Consider the following 13,694-nt stretch of genomic DNA (forward strand, 5'->3'; position numbering starts at 1 on the left):
ATAAATCTATACGAACTTTATTACTTATCTGCAGAATATGCCGAAGTTTTCCGAATACAATTTGTACTACCCTGTATACTTAGTATTTTATTGTAGCTAATCTTATTTGTGTTTAAATAAAATCATTTTATTAAAAATCATAGTAATATTCCAACTTACATTTGGACTTGGAATCTCTATACGAGAAAATAGTAATGAGTATTAAGTCAATATTCTGTATAGATTCACATGCATCCGTCGTTGATTTTATGCAATTTGATCGGTTTATTTTAGAGGTGGAAATTCTAGTGCTCTGTGACGAACTAGTTCCTTAGTTCTAGTTCCTCCATAGGAATAGTTCTTTGAGCTAGGTTTTAGTTCACATTAGTTCCCGACTAACATTGCTTGCTCATCTACGATCGCGCTGGCCGATCCGTCCGTGAACTAGTATTTTATTTAGTCCTTTAGTTGCTCACGTCCTTTCGGTCCGGGTCCAATAACATACGGCCGACACTTCCTACTCCCGCCTAGTATCGAGCTACGATCGCGCTGACCGATCCGTTGCCGGCGCATATTATTATATGTCGGTCACAGTCTCGGTCTTTGGAATAGGTCCTGAGGAATTTGTTTCTTAAGAAACTGGGAACTAGTTCCTTGCATTCCGGGGTCGGAATAGTTCACTGGGTCGGAATAGTTCACATTTAGTTCGTTCACGAACTATAGCCCTCTAGTTTGATTCAAAAATGACAGCTCATACTTAAATATGATTGAAGTGACAGAACGACGGATGACGCATTACGTTGCATATAAACTCAGCTTTAAGGTGAGTTCATATGCTAAAAAAATCAAAAGTTATAAATATTTTGGTGTATGTATTGTAGTTACTAACAGTATCCAATTTATTTTTGTTACTCCAAATATGACAACTAAAAATGTATTTGGGTTTTATTTTATTTTTATATTAGATAACGAGCTACCTATAACCTCTAAGGTTTTAAATTTTGAATTATATCCGGGTGCGTTTTTTCGCCTTTGGGAAAAAATGCCGTTTGGAGAATAATTTCTTTCTCTGGAAACCGTTTCTTACTTCTTTATATAAAATATATCCCCTACAGAGATTACAAAAAGGGAATTTATAAATATTTATTTAAAACAACCCAATTAATTAAACACTAATAAGATAAATTTGTGGAAAAGAAAGATGAAAGTAGAAAGAACATTTTTTTAAAGAGTTTTTGTTATGAAAAGCGAGGAATTAAAAATTTACTAATTAATATTTCCAGTCAGAAAGAATCATTAATGTGTAATTAATTGTACTATTCCAAAAGAGCACTAAGTGTGTGTATGTGTAGAAACTATAAACTAAAAATTACAATATTTTTAAAATCACTTGGTATAGATTATTACATTCGAGGAATATTAGAATTATTATTTTGTTGCAAACACACTGAGCAAAGAAACTATCTAGCACTCCAGTTTAAAAGCTGCAACTGAAACATATCAGTGAATTATAAACAGGTCACACATTAGGGACCATGTTGAACAACACGCTTGTCAACATATAGTTCATACCAATTAAACTTTTAGTAACGTGACTAAGCTTGACCGGCACAGCGTTGCCCACTTTTACATATTTTCTTTTAATCAAAATATTTTGGGAAACAAAAATAAATGAATTATAAATATAAAAACAGTTATTACTTACCATCAACAAAACTCAGCTCCTTAACAGCACTTAAGGGACATAAAAGGCCATTACTATCGCATTCTCGTTCAAAATATTTTAATATGGTTGCGATGAGTTTTTGCAATGGCTATAAATCTATCTTCTACTACTTCGCATTAAAAGATATTCTAAAAAGAATAATGTTCGACTGCAAGATATACTAGTAAAAAAAATAATCTTAAAGTATCACAACACAAATCATTTAAACCAAAAACTCGTAAAACAAAACTAAAGTGTCAAAACGAATATCAATGTCAGAAAATAAATAAATAAATGTGGCAACTTCACATTTTTTACAGCAGAGCTACCACCTGTATCCCCAGCGGGAAATTTAAATTCATTTATGTCATATACTAACATAACCGAATCTCGTTTATTTATCCGAAAAAACAAAAAAGTTATGGGGGTGAGTCATTTTTAAAAACACCCGGTATTGTTTTTTATGTTTCTAGTGTCAAGCTAAGGCACTAAGATTGACCAGTACAGAGAAAGAGAGATGCTAATATTTTAAGTTTCACCAAAGCTTTTTTTTAATTTTGTATGAATTGCATTTAGTTACCTAAAAGTTACCTTTTGCTGCTAGAATTTTAAAGTTTTTAACCAATAAAGCTTTCTAATTTATTAGTGTTGTTTTAATTAGAGCAGATCCATTAATTAATCTAAAAGATTGCTTTTCAACTCGAACGCATAACAACGAAACTTTGGTCAACATTAAACGGCTACAGCTTTCTATTATGCTCTTTTTCGTCTTTTTAGCGCGATCCTATTTAGACCTTATTTAATTTAACTTTCGCGTTAGCGTTGTTTAGGAAAACTTTTAACAAAACATCAATTTTCCATTCAATTTTAACAACTTTACTCGTAGTCGTAAACCGCTCTGATATCCTTTTAGTCTGGACTAAAAGGGATTGTTTTTTGTATGATAAATTACTGCAGTATTTTTATTATTAATTTTAACGTAGATCTTACTAAACCTACAATTTGCCTATAATGTTATCACTATTTTGTAATTATTGTATTATCTGATTATTGCTTCAATTTTATGCAGGAAACTCAATATATTCAATTAATTTGACATTTTAAACTGTTAATGTTAAGTACAATACATGTCGAAAAATGGAGTCGCCGGAGTTGATATCTCAAGCTATAAGTGACTTAAACAAACTAACTAAAGAAAAGTTAATTTACATAATTGTGCACAAGAAGATTCCTGAAGGCTGTGGTGCTATAGGCAATGCAGTACGCAAACTTCTGGAGGAAAATGACGGAAGGATCGATGAAGTGTTTTGTGATCGACATGGTGAAACAACGATATGTTTAAAATTAGACTGTATAAAAACCCAGGCTGACTTAAGAGTTGCTAAAATCGAGGTATCCGCCGCCAAAAATCTAGCAGAAGAAAATCGTTGCGTTGTTCGCAGACGACACTACAATTGCTTGTAAGGGTGAAACACTCGAGAAATCTTTGGAGGGTTCCGGGAGAGCGCGGTCGAGGGCTAGTGATTGGTTTCATGCGAACAAATTAGTGTTAAATACAGAAAAAACCAAACAAGTAATATTCTCTATGAGAAACACTCACGTTTCCAGGGAACAAGTAAAATTCCTCGGGGTTTGTCTGGATCCGAGGCTTCAGTGGGGCGGGCACGTTGACGCGGTTTGTGGGAGACTGGGCAGTGGCCTATTCCTTCTGCGAAATTTAGCTAACAATGTGTCCCAAAACACAATGAAGCTCGCTTACTTCGCCTTTATCCATAGTCATATTTCATATGCCATTCAAGTATGGGGTCACTCAGCTGAAACCCATAGGGTTTTTAGATTACAGAGAAGGGCCGTAAGGCTGCTGGCCGGTCTTGGGTACAGAGAGGATTGTCGGGCCGCTTTCCGGGTTCTGGGAATACTGACATTGCCATCTCTTTATATTTATCGCAACTTACTAGACTTAAGGAACAAAAATAGACTCATGCACAACTCACAGCGAAGTTCATGACTATAATACACGAAACAAAAATAACATTGTAACAGAATACTGGCGTCTAAGAAGGTGTCAGGATGGTCCGGGGTATTGGTCTATCAAATTTTATAACAAACTGCCTGTATGTTTCAAAAATTTATCAAACATAAGGATTTTAAAATTAAATTGAGGACATTTTTAACTGAAAATGCGTTCTACTCGTAAGACGAGTATCTTTCTTTCAGTTTCTGTAGCTATGATATCTTTTAATGTGTTTGTGCTTTGAGAATGTTAATGTGTAAATCTTAACTGTAATGTTCTATATTTATTGTATATGTATAACATATTTACCTCATTTTACTTTTTACTTTTTACTTTGTATCCTGCAAGGCTTGATAACATTGACGATTGTAAACCTTAATGGTAATTCACATGAATAAAGAATTTTGAATTTTGAATTTTGAATTTAGTTGAAATAAGTATTAAAACAGTAGTAATTTATTAATTGTCATTATATCACTATTGCAAAAAAACATGAAACCATATTTTAATTCTGAAAATCGAGAAATACTATAAAACAGCGTCTACACTATGCGAAAAACTCTTCGAAACATGTCAAGGTCGCATTTCGTCGCCCAACTTTGACGCATTTCGATTTATTTGTAGTTAATTTTACCCACTTCGGTTTGCCTCGACCTGCTTTCGATTTTTAAAAGCGCCTGAAAACTACTCGTGAGGAGGGCGTGTTTTTTTTGGCGTTTTTTGTTGCCTCGTTCAATTTTGTTTTGTTTTGAGCTATTTCCATTACTCCGGTATCTGTATCCGAGGCAAAGGATTTTTTTTCATAAATCTCAGTGAAATAAGTAAACCTAGATGTTTCTAAAATAGTTGCTGTTACGATGATATTTCGTTAATTTCATCTCGTTTTATGATATATTGAGATATATTCCACAGAATTAATATTTGAACACGCGTTTATTATACAGGGTGAGTTTCCTAGGATGTTCTCTATAGGTATCTCGGAAACTACTGGAGATAGAGAGTCAGTTAAATGGGGAAAGAATTGCAGTTTTGTAGGGTCATAAATATGCACCTTTCAGATTTTCAAAAAAGTTCATGGCTTACTAGATATTTCGAAAAAAAAACAAATTTTGGCTATTTTAAAAATTGTCCCTAATTCCATTATAATTTATTTTAGACAAAAAGTTTTCAAATAAAAGTTGTAGATAATCACATCCCTAATGAGGTTGTGCTCTCCGATTCTTTCTAAAGCCTGTCTTTTTAGACATATGACACAAACATATGTTTTTTTAAATGGAAACCATAGTTGGCCATGACATCATAAATAGCGTCATTTTTTAAGCTTTTCAGCGATATAAGCGATAATATGTTTCTTTCACAAAATTACTGAGTTATAGCCAATTCTTATCTTTCTTGACTAATTTCACTTAGTTAGCCATGGAAACAAGTTCAATCGTCGTTGCTCTCACAAATGTGAAATTGTCACATCCAATCTTTGTAAATTAAAATAAACAAAAATTGTAAATACGAGTTTTTCAAATGAATAAAAGCGTGTAGGATTATTGGTTCAACTTTTCTTGGCCATACAGTTTCGAGGATACGTTGACCGGTGAACGTTACTTACGTTTTTTAGAGAACGGTTTTCAAGACATGTTAGAAAACTTAAATTTAGATACTCGCGCATTAATAGAGTGGTTCCAACATGACTTTCATTATGACACACCAAACCCCTCTCCCACATTGTAAGAAATGTTAAAAATTATTTTATTATCATAATATTTAGACTCAGGGATAGAAAAAGGTGGACCAATTGAATGGGTCTCCTCGGCGTCCTCGGTCACCTGACCTATCCATTTTAGATTTTTTTTATACGGTATGGTTAACAACAAGGTTTACTAAAGGACTTATGAACTTATGAGAGGCACTCGAGGAGGCAAAACAGGAGAAGTTTAATTAAGTCGACCGGTCGTTCTGTGACAATAGCTAGAAATTCAGTTTTAAAAAGATGCATTTATGTACTCAAAACAATTGCGGATTTTTTGAACATTTCCTAAATTAACTTAAAGTGTATATATTGATAATTTTTTTAACTTTTAGTTTGTGTAATGTAAATTGTAAAGAGCCGTTTAATAAAATATTTTGTCTTTTTATAAGTTATAAATCATAACAAAATTAGAACACCATTGGAAACCGTTCTCTAAAAACGTAAATAACTTTCACTGGTCAACGTATCTTGTATGGTCAAGAAAAGTTAACAAATAATTCTACACGCTTTTCTTCATTTAAAAAAAACTATTTAAAATTTTTGTTTATTTTAATTTACAAAGATTGGATGTGACAATTTCACATTTCTGAGGGCAACGACGATTGAACTTGTTTCCATGGCTAACTAAGTGAAATTAGTCAAGAAAGATAAGAATTGGCTATAACTCAGTAATTTTGTGAAAGAAACATATTATAGCTTATATCGCTGAAAAGCTTAAAAAATGACGCTATTTGTGATGTCATGGCCAACTATGGTTTCCATTTAAAAAAACATATGTTTGTGTCATATGTCAAAAATGACAGGCTTTAGAAAAAAGCGGAGAACACAATCTCATTAGGAATGTGATTTCTACAACTTTATCTGAACACTTTTTGTCTAAAATAGATTATAATGGAATTAGGGACAATTTTTAAAATAGCCAAAATTTGTTTTTTTCGAAATATCTAGTAAGCCATGAACTTTTTCAAAAATCTGAAAGGCGCATATTTATGACCTCATAAAACTGCAATTCTTTCCCTATTTAACCGACTCTCTATCTCCAGCAGTTTCCGAGATGCCCATAGAGAACATCGTAGGAAGCTCACCCTGTATATATAGTGTATAGTAGATATTTAGAAACAAAACTTTTCAGTTAAACTGCAGGAATATAATTACAATATTTTTATGATTTAATTTTATTATAATGAATTAGTGTATAAAATTGTATATGATATGTTTGTTTACGGCCTTAATTGATTAATATAACAGTAATATTGATTGATGTGTAATACTGGTAACATTATCCGCTTGGGAAACTAAACTTTGCTACAGACTATAGTATAAATATTAATTTACCAAAACCAGAAATAATAAATAATTAGACGATTTTTTAAATAATTTTGTGTATATTTTGTTCTTGAGGCGCAATACCGTGGATTATAAGCCGATAAATGGTAAACCGCTAGTTAGTCACTGTTTTATGTTTTTTACTATATTGTAATTAATAATATTAGACAATTATTAAAACTAAATATTTTTGTGTAACCTTTGAAGAACGCTGATGATAAAATTAATTTTAACTATTAACTGTTTTCATATCACTTTTTCCATGTTTACTTATTTTTCTGAAGCCACCACAACGCTTGACCTTCATTGTTCCGTGCTATTTCACGAAATAGTATGATAACATAACTATAAGTCCGTGTTATAAAAATTAGTTCCCACGTTTCCTGTTGGAGTTGGTTTGTTAGGTTAACAACCCAGATTAACAATAAAAAGCAACCAATCACGACGGGTCTCGATCTTATTCAGGAAACGTGGGAACTAGTTTTTATAACACGGGCTTATATTTATCGCACTATTTGCAGAAATGTTTTGTGAAATGATTTACGAAATATTTCGTAACATATTTCGGGGATAGTGCAAAGGCTGTTTAATAATTTAGTTCATCAATAAACCTCACGAACATTTTTATTTGCTGCTGACATTTTGACTTAACGAGTTTTTGCAGTAAATGAACGATATATCATTAATAATCTTAATTAACGCTTTGTCACGTCCCGATGGATTCATTAAACGGCTCAAGACTTGTATGTTTTTTTTTCTTTTTTTTTCAGACTCTGGGAATGATCGAATCCAACCTGTTACCAGACAGATCGACGTGCCTCGAATGCAAGTAAGTTATCCTGATTTAGGAAATTTTCAGAAATTTTCTCCCTAAATCCGGTTTTCAATAATTTATCAGTTCATTAATATTCCCTGCCGTCATCTACCTCTTGAAAAAATATTGTCTTTTCCTTCGGTATAAATTTTTTTCGTAATTTCTTTTTCTCGCTGTCTACTCTAAAGCAAAAAACGAGCCTGGGATCTGATTTATACAGGGTCTTTATTAGCATTTTAATAAAGTTGTTATGAAAGGTTGCTGAATCGATTAATATTTGAAATATAATTAGGCGGGGCTCAAAATATCGTTTAGATTAATGGTTTTAAAATACTTAGATTACGTTAATAATTTAGCAATAATTTTTAAATCTTACAAACTTATAAAAAATATTATTAAGCATGCATTTAATTAGATTCCAGGGACCCGATTCTGTAAACATATTTTCTGACTAACCTAGTGACCGTCAATCGTATACAAATAGCATAGGCTAGACTAGTAGAATAGTGACCGTCAGTCACAAATAGCATAGGCTAGACAGGAAATTTCTTGCAACGGAGCTTACAGAATCCTACTGCAGATATCTTGCTATTTGTTAGTTACTTCTTGTTGGTTTATAAATATCATATGAATAGTGTCAGAGTGGGCTTGGAAAAGCCCACTACAATAAAAAACTTGAGAGTTTTGCTTAAGTGCAAACCTAAAGTATGCACGAGGATGTATTTCAGGAAAATATTTTAACTTCTATAGGGTGGCTCAAAAAAGTGTTAGTGGATCGGATTTTTTTTTAAATAGAACACCCTGTATATTATGGCATTTTTGGTTTCTTTTTAGATCACTTTATATAATCCTAAGATGTGAGTAAATATATTTCGATAGTTTCAGAGATATTAATACATAAATAAAAAATTTATATTTTCAGCCTTTCTTTAAAAAAATTATTAAAAATTAGCGATGGGAACTATCGAATGAATTAGACTATCGAATGGTTACTGAATGAATGATTTTAACTATCGAATGGTTTTATTCGAATAAAATCATTCATTCATTTGTATACTAAAGCATATGTGACAACCTCGCCGTGCGACTAAATGGTTATCGTTACGCCACGAGCCACGACTATCGAATGCTTTTGATAAATGAAATTTAGTATTCGTTTGATTTTTGTGTGCGTTAGTGCATTATTAGTTCTTCCAAATTTTTATAACTTCGCCTTGTAAATACTATGCTATTTTTGCGTTTATTAAAATATTTAAAATACTAAAACAGTAGGTTTTTTTTTAATTTCCGCTTGTGTGCGAAGTGGTCAAAATTTTTCCGAAAATTTGTGTGATTTTCCGTAGCCCGATCTTTCAATTATTTAATTTTATATGGTATATTATGGTTAGGTTAGATTGCATTTTTTTAATGGGAAATTTTGAGAAGTAGCAATTTTTAAGAGAGATGAGATGAACTTACAATTAATTTTAAAAATACATATTTGTATTTTAGATGTTTTAATAATATGAATTAGTTGAACTTAATAATCATATTTAAGTAATGTGGTTAAGTAAATGATTATGGAACTCAAATTTTGGGGTGAGAAACTTAAATTGAAAGTTTTACACGTGCCAATTTAAAAAAAAGTTAACAATGTTTGTATTTTGTTTATGCTAATTCTCTTACATGTAGTTTTTTGCGAAGAAATATTTCATTTATTTTTTAAAGTAAATGCCAGTAAAAGTAAATATTATTTTTAAATAGTAATATAAAGTAATAAAAAGTAATATAAATAATTTTGATTTCTAATTTTTTATTTATATTTTCCTTTCATTACACTGCATGCTTAGAAAATTAATAAATGTTTATATTTCATGATTTTAAAATTTGTTGTTAATATAACAAATTAGTTCTGTAATTATTATTATTTAATAAACCAACGTTGCCATTTAGAGACTATATTATTTTTAAATAGGATCTAATATAAATACTTTTGACTTCTATTTGTTTATATTTTGCTACTACTTAAAAAAATGTTTATATTATTAAATGATTTTAAATTTTGTTGTTAATAGGTATAACAAATTATTACTGTTATTATTATTTATTAAATCAGTCTTTTGCTTAAAAACATTAAAAATCATTTTCCTACATCCAAAATAAAAAGTATTATTGCAGTGTAACTACAGAATATTAATAAAAAAATGCAAAACATATAGACATACTATCCCTAACTAATGCTAAAGAATAATATTCTTTGCTAATACCAACTAATATGAATATATGACAACAGCGCCCTTCATAATGTATTTTATGTGTAAATACTAGCACCTCAATAAAAAAATAATGTGTCCTTATCTTTATTTGACTCCGCAAAAAATCAAAGATGCCGGCTTCTTTCATAGCATTGTCACCGACCACTGTCGGGTTTCTAGGTAAGAAACCTACGTCGCCGGACGACAACTAAAATCCAGTTTATATTTTATTAAAATCAATCCTGACGAATAAATGAATTTGATAAATGAATGAATTTTATAAATGAATGGTTTTTGCTGCCGAATGACTAGAATACAATATTTCAAGGCAGATGACGCATCTATTCGATAATTTTTATTCGAATAGTTTTCGACGAATGTTTTCTTACTAGCTATCGAATTATTCGAATGAATTGCAACTATCGAATGTTTCGATAGTATTCATTCGATAGTTCCCACTACTATTAAAAATATAGAAACTGTCCTGAAACCAAAACTATATCAGGTATTTACTTTAGAGGGTCTGTACTTACTTTGCTCTAATTATGGTAATCGTAAATTATACAGGGTGTTTAAAATTCTACGCCAAACTTTCTAAAATATAAAATAATTTTTCTTTGTTTTTTAAATGTAACATCATATATATTATTTTTTCAATAGATGGAGAATTAAAAAATGAACATTTTTTGTATTTAGAGCATTCATTCAGTTCAAAAATATTAACGGTTTCGTAGATATTCGCCGTTTTATATTTCATATGGCATTTTCCACAGTAATTTTTTATCAAAGCCACCCAATGATTTTTCTCTCGTATTTTACCGTTAAAAGCGCCATAATATGAAATAATACTGCTTGTATCTGCGAAACCATTAAAATTTTTGAAATACTTTAAATACAAAAAATATTCGTTTTTTAACTTTCCATCTAATAAAAAATAATAATATACAGAGTGTTGAATGAAAAAGTGAAAATGCTAAGTGTGGTGTAGAATTTTAAACTTCTCATAAATTATTAAATATTTATGAGAAAAATACTTCTCTAAATTCAATATTCAATCAAGAAAGTGTGGTGTAGAATTTTAAACACCCTGTACGATTTACGATTACCATAATTAGAGAAAAGTAAGTACAGACTCTCTAAAGTAAATATCTGATATAGTTTTGGTTTCAGTGCAGTTTTTGTATTTTTAATAATTTCTTATTTAAGATTTTGATTTGATTTGATTTGATTTGAAGATGACATTCTTACGAAAAATAAAAGAAATAAGTAGAGAATAAGAAATGACAGTAAAAATACAACCGTTAAAAGAAAAAGTAGAAGTATATAAAAACAAATGGAAGGATCATGTAGAAATAATGAGATATGATAGAATTCCACAAAAAATGCTACGATATCAACCTCCAGGAAGGAGAAGTATTGGACGACCAATACAGAGATGGTGAGGCGGACCAGGTTTTAAACCTAAACCGAAAAAGAATTCGATGACGACAATATAATTTTTATTTTGTAGTCAAAAAACCTAGAAAAGGTGTCCCGTAGCCTTCTATATTATGTTTACTTGTGGTGTTTATTGATATTTACTTATATTAATTATTTACGTAAATTGTGTCTGACTTTTTATATTCACCTTTACTCCATTTTATATTAGAAAAAATTACTTATAAATAAGAAATATGAGTTCACTTTTATTTTTATTATGCGAAAAGTAAGATAGTAAAAAGTATCTAACTAACTATAGGCCCCATTTATAAAAATATTATCTTTTAGCGGATCTTTAGAAAATAAATCATCATTTTTCTTTCATTTCGCTTTGACAATTTTCACACATATATCTTATCATCTCCCGTATAAAATACAAACTTCTGATTTACGAGTATATTTCTTTAGAAAAAAATCTATACCAAGGAAATATAACAAAATATTTCAAAGCCAACGAAAACTCGTAAAAGGCAATAATTTTAAGGGAAACGTAACCGTAGAAAGAGGTAGTAGAAAGGTTGGCCAGCCCCACCCCCTTTAATTGCGGGCATATCTGTATCCGTAACTCTTTACCGCACGTCAGCAGCAAACTTACACACAGTTGAAGTACGTTTCTGTAATTGTTTTAAAGGGTATAAGTTTGAAATTTTCACTAAAGCAATTTACTGAAATAGCTGGGTATATTCTCTTTGGCATGGCTTTTTTACTGATTTTTTTTGAGTTAATTCAAATCAGTAAATATTAGTACACACATCAGTATGCATAATTTATTAGGACATGAAATACGTTTTCTATTTGGTAAATTTCTTTAATAAAAAAAATAACTTAAATAATTTAAATTCAATCTTCGGATTGTCACGGGATTTTCAACACGATACCGTCTTTTCAATGAACACCTCAGTAGATTGAAGCTAAAAAACAACAGCGAATGCAGATTCTGTGGGGAAAATGACGAAACATAACACTTTATCACTGAGTGCGCCGAGACGACACTCATTTGTACCAAAAACGTTGGTATGACTGATACTGGAGGAAGGACTCTATAAAACCGTCTCAGACAAAATACTTTGCTAACAAACGGACTACCATCAGTTATTGTTTCTTCTACGAAGAGAATCGGTTGCTATACCGGGTGTTTCTCAAAAGTGCTTCACTTCTATTACATTTTTCAAATAAAAAAAAAGAGATTTGGTATGTTCGTATATGACATAAGTTAGGATTGATTGACGAATTCAATTGCTTTTAGTAACTTCTTGTTTTGCCGGAAATTACGACAACTGTTGATTTTTAAATGGCACCATCGGTATTTTTTACTTTATTCGATAGAAATTGACACTCTGAATAGAATAATATATCGTATGTCAACTTTTAACAATTTCGCTTAAAAAGTCGTATTTCTAGAGTATCATGGCTGAGTTAACAACATTAATTTTTAATCAAAGAGCCTTGAAAAAATAGATTTGATCGCCTAATATTTTTTGTGTCTTGTCCTTCTAAAGGTGCTCGATTAAAAGGTGCCCAAATAGTATTTTTAATCTTATCTTATTTTTTTCTCATGGAGCGAGGGTGACTCATTGGCATATTTGGAAAAATATTTTTTTACGGATAATTTGGTACTACACACTTGGTATTTCAAGTCAAATAATTGCTGTTATGAACGACATGTTACAATTGCAAATTAACCATATGCGAAAATATCAAAAGTTGACACATGGTATGTCATTCTATTCAGACTCTTATTTTCTATCGAATTAAGTAAAAAATACCGGTAGTGTCATTTAAAAATCTAAAGTTGTAGTCATTTTCGGTGAAACAGAAAGCGACCGAAATCTATAATTGACCACGTCAATCAATCCTGATATATATCATATACTATAGTCTGTGAAACGAATAACTTTGAATTTGACAGTTCCCGCGGGCTTTTCTAGTGTTAATTTTATTAGGTTAGCAACTTGCGGCCATGCTGACGCGATGCTGTTTCCAATAGAACAGCCTTGGAGCGAGATTTTTGACGTCACGCTAGTTAGATACTACGGATTAATAAATATGTTGTAGAATACATGGAAAACATAATTATTCCTCGTATTTTTGGTTTGTATTTTAAAAACGATATAGTTTACATGAAATATACATAATATACAGTTAATAAGTACAATATATACCTATTTATAGTAATAAATACATCGGCAAATAAACTATGAACAATACAAATGCAGCAAATGTTTTACGATATACAAATAATGAATAGGTACATAAGATAATGGGTAAAATGTAAAATATATTTTAAATTTTGGGGTTTAAAAATCAATCTAATTTAACAAAAAACATTCAATATCTACTAATAGTGATGTATTATTATTTGCATTCACAAAATTTATCCCAAGAAAATAAAAAAATTT

At 30.7% G+C, this 13,694-nt stretch overlaps 1 protein-coding gene across 1 annotated transcript in view; it reads left to right on the plus strand.

Annotated features, from left to right (window-relative positions):
* LOC115885861 (adenylate cyclase type 2-like) overlaps window positions 1-13,694 on the plus strand; it is a 373,787-nt gene that overhangs the window by 324,687 nt on the left and 35,406 nt on the right. The window contains exon 13 of the mRNA XM_030904883.1: window positions 7,539-7,597. Within this exon, the coding sequence (XP_030760743.1) occupies window positions 7,539-7,597 (59 nt within the window). The remainder of the gene's footprint in view (window positions 1-7,538; window positions 7,598-13,694) is intronic.

Source organism: Sitophilus oryzae, unplaced genomic scaffold (genome assembly GCF_002938485.1).
Source record: "Sitophilus oryzae breed Bouriz unplaced genomic scaffold, Soryzae_2.0 scaffold_465_pilon_pilon, whole genome shotgun sequence".
NCBI classification, from domain to species: domain Eukaryota; kingdom Metazoa; phylum Arthropoda; class Insecta; order Coleoptera; family Curculionidae; genus Sitophilus; species Sitophilus oryzae.